A 3293-nucleotide genomic window follows, 5' to 3' on the forward strand; every position below is an offset into this window, starting at 1 on the left:
AACGAAATACGCAAAGCACGTGAAAATGTAAAAACGAAGGAATGTGGGAATATTCCGAAAATTCTGGAACTGAAAGAGACAAAACAATAAGAAAGTTTCTAATTTTACGTCGCCCTTCCCCCACCATCTTCCCACTCATGCGCCTCTTCCGTAAAAAAAACGACACCAAATCAATCGGAACAAGTTTACATCCTCCAACACGACAGATCAGAAATGTGGGATGGGGGGAGTTGAAGGGGAGTGAGAAATGGCGGGAGAAATATACGCGTTCTTACAACGCAAATGTACGCAACTTGTACACAGACATACACACACACATATGTATGTATGTATGTATGTGTGTGTGTGTGTATGTGTGTGTGTGTATGTACTATGTTTACATATGTGTGTATGTATATGTATATGTGTATGTATATATATAGTTAGAAGAAAAGGGATCAAAGCACCTACGCAGATATCAATAAAGCACTCAGTTTTAATCTATATACGAATATACATATGCACACACACACACACAAACAAACGCATACGTACATACAGTCACAACTATAGATATACACGCTCACATGCATATGTATGTATACATATTCATGTGTGTGCGTGTGCGTGTGGGTATATATTTGAATATATGTGTGTGTTTGAGAGAGAGTATGTATATGTATATAGTGTATATATGTATAAATGTATAAATGTATATAAATGTATATATATATATGTGTGTGTGTGTGTCTGTGTGTGTGTATATATATATATATATATATATATATATATATATATATATATATATATATAGAGAGAGAGAGAGAGAGAGAGAGAGAGATAGTGTGTATGTATGTATGTATGTATGTGTGTGTATGTATGTATGTATGTATGTATGTGTGTGTGTGTATGTATGTATGTATGTATGTATGTATGTATGTATGTATGTATGTATGTGAAGGAGTTGGTGTGAGGAATAGACCAAATGTATTTGAATAACATTAAGAAATGTTTGTTGCATCTTCCGCTAAAATTCCTTCAGACGTCCATTGGGAAGTGCTTGGGGGGGGGGGGGGTCCAAGCGCTAAGTGTTGGCTCGTAAAAGCCGACCAATGAAATGTCAGCTATTTGCCATATATGGTCATACGTTACGATAACCACAAGCACTTTGGGTATGAATGGACACCTACACACACACACACACACACACACACACACACACACATACACATACTCACACACGCACTAAAATACGCACACGCCTGCTTGGCAGATGGTGTTTTATTAACAACTATTATATCGTTATTTGTTATTATTGTTGTTCTTCTGCTGTTTTTTCCCCTCCTCTTTCTATAAATTTTTCTTTTCTTTTTCTTGTTTTCTATTCTCCTTCCTCTTTTCGCTTTTTTCTTGTTGTCTCTCCCCGCTCTCTCACTCTGTGAACGCCCCCAACGTAATACGGTAGCGGGTGTATTTATATTTATTTCTTTACAGTTCCATAACATATATAAATACAAGCTCACAGCAGATCGACATCATAAGTCACTTCTTCAACTCAGTGATCGCTTTATATAAAACTCTTCTATGAACCAGAGAAGCACACAGCTAATAGAAACACGATACATTAACAGACGTTGCGCAGTATAACAATATTATTTCAACAAACACAGAAAAGACTGACTAAGTCAAAACTTCATATTACAAGAAGCCGATATATACGAATATCTTCACATATTTATAAAAATTTACATTCATTGAACATCATTATCCAGACGAGTCAACTAAAGTTTTGGCGAAAGAACTTCGTGAATCCTTATTGTTTCACCTTCTCTACAATCCACGGCATCAGCTATAATTATTACTAATACCATAATCATGTATAGTCCACGGTTTCTTGTTACTATTTTATTCTCAATCATGGTAAGTCTTTCACCTTTACTTATTTTATCTATTTCTTTTTTAGCTGTTGTCACACTAATTTTTTTCACGCTTTCGGTTTTGTGTGTCTATATGCTTCATTATAAGTGTGTATGAGTGTCTGAATGTATGCTAGGGTATATAATGTTTAACCTGTATGTATGAGTGTGTGTGAGCATGTGTGTATGTGTGGTTTTGTGTATATCCATTGATGTTATTATGCAGTATATATGTATGAACATTTACCATCAATTCAGTAAAAGCACACACACTCATACATTCACATATACAAGTGCGCACACATACGCACATACATATAAACATACACACACACACATATATATATATATAGACAAACATACATACATATACATACGTACATATATACGTTCATACGGACACACATACACGCACAGACTTCCTCGAGCCCTAACGACCGTTTTTACAAGAAGTGTGAAAGCGGGAAAAGTTTCAATTCTGGATTTGGTTGCAAACGAATCGAGAGACTCAAAATTCAAAGAAACGCGGCAATGCTAAATAACAACATCGTCATCATCACTAGCAACAACAACAACAACAACAACAACAACAACAACAACAAAAATAGCAGTAGCAGCAGCAGCAGCAACTACGACAGCGATGACATGAAAAACCTAATGAAGAAGCATTCTTCGCGGCTGTAACGTCCAGGTAGATCATTGGATGGCAAAAAACATGGAACCTGCATGAACATCACGCAATCTTAGTCTTTTTACACCACCCTGTGTGTGTGTGAAAGTATGTGTGTGTGTGTGCTTATGTGTGTAAGTGTGTGAGTGAGTGCGTGTGTGTTTGTGAGTAGCCATCTGTTCTGTGCCTATAATTAAGATGAGTGCCGTATGGCTTAAAGCCTCTTCAGGCGAGTTGAGAGAAGGGATTTCGATCCTCGGCCGATGCTATCGCTTCGCTTATGTTGTTTATATGCATGAGAATCATAACTTCACATCACACCTTTTTCCAATCCGGCTTTACCATATATTGCATCGATCTCGAAGGCAACTTTGTCTATCATCCCACTGAGGTTGGGGATCGATAAAATAAAGTATCAATCACGTACTGCAGTCGATGATATGTTCCTTTTTCCCTTCAGAATTGTTGGCCTTGTACCTACCCCCCCCCCCAAAAAAAAAAAACTGGTGTATCGGCAGCAAAATCGTTATCACGCCGGAGTAGATGATTAGCGACATATCATCCGTCTTCATGTTCAAATTCCGCCCAGGGTCGAGTTTGCCCTTCATCCTTTCGGCAACTATAATAGTAAAGTAACAGCTGAGCCCTGGGGTCGATGTAATCGACACACCCCAATCCTGAAATTGCTGGCCTATTGTCAAAATTTGAAATTATTATTATTATTATTA

General features: G+C 37.3%; 1 protein-coding gene across 1 annotated transcript in view; it reads left to right on the plus strand.

The window, feature by feature from the left end:
• The first annotated feature begins 1490 nt into the window (after window positions 1-1490).
• Window positions 1491-3293, plus strand: part of LOC106871229 (uncharacterized) — a 15362-nt gene continuing 13559 nt past the window's right edge. The window contains exon 1 of the mRNA XM_014917581.2: window positions 1491-1899. Coding sequence (XP_014773067.1) covers window positions 1855-1899 — 45 coding nt within the window. The 5' untranslated portion in view covers window positions 1491-1854. The remainder of the gene's footprint in view (window positions 1900-3293) is intronic.

Source organism: Octopus bimaculoides, chromosome 12 (genome assembly GCF_001194135.2).
Source record: "Octopus bimaculoides isolate UCB-OBI-ISO-001 chromosome 12, ASM119413v2, whole genome shotgun sequence".
NCBI classification, from domain to species: domain Eukaryota; kingdom Metazoa; phylum Mollusca; class Cephalopoda; order Octopoda; family Octopodidae; genus Octopus; species Octopus bimaculoides.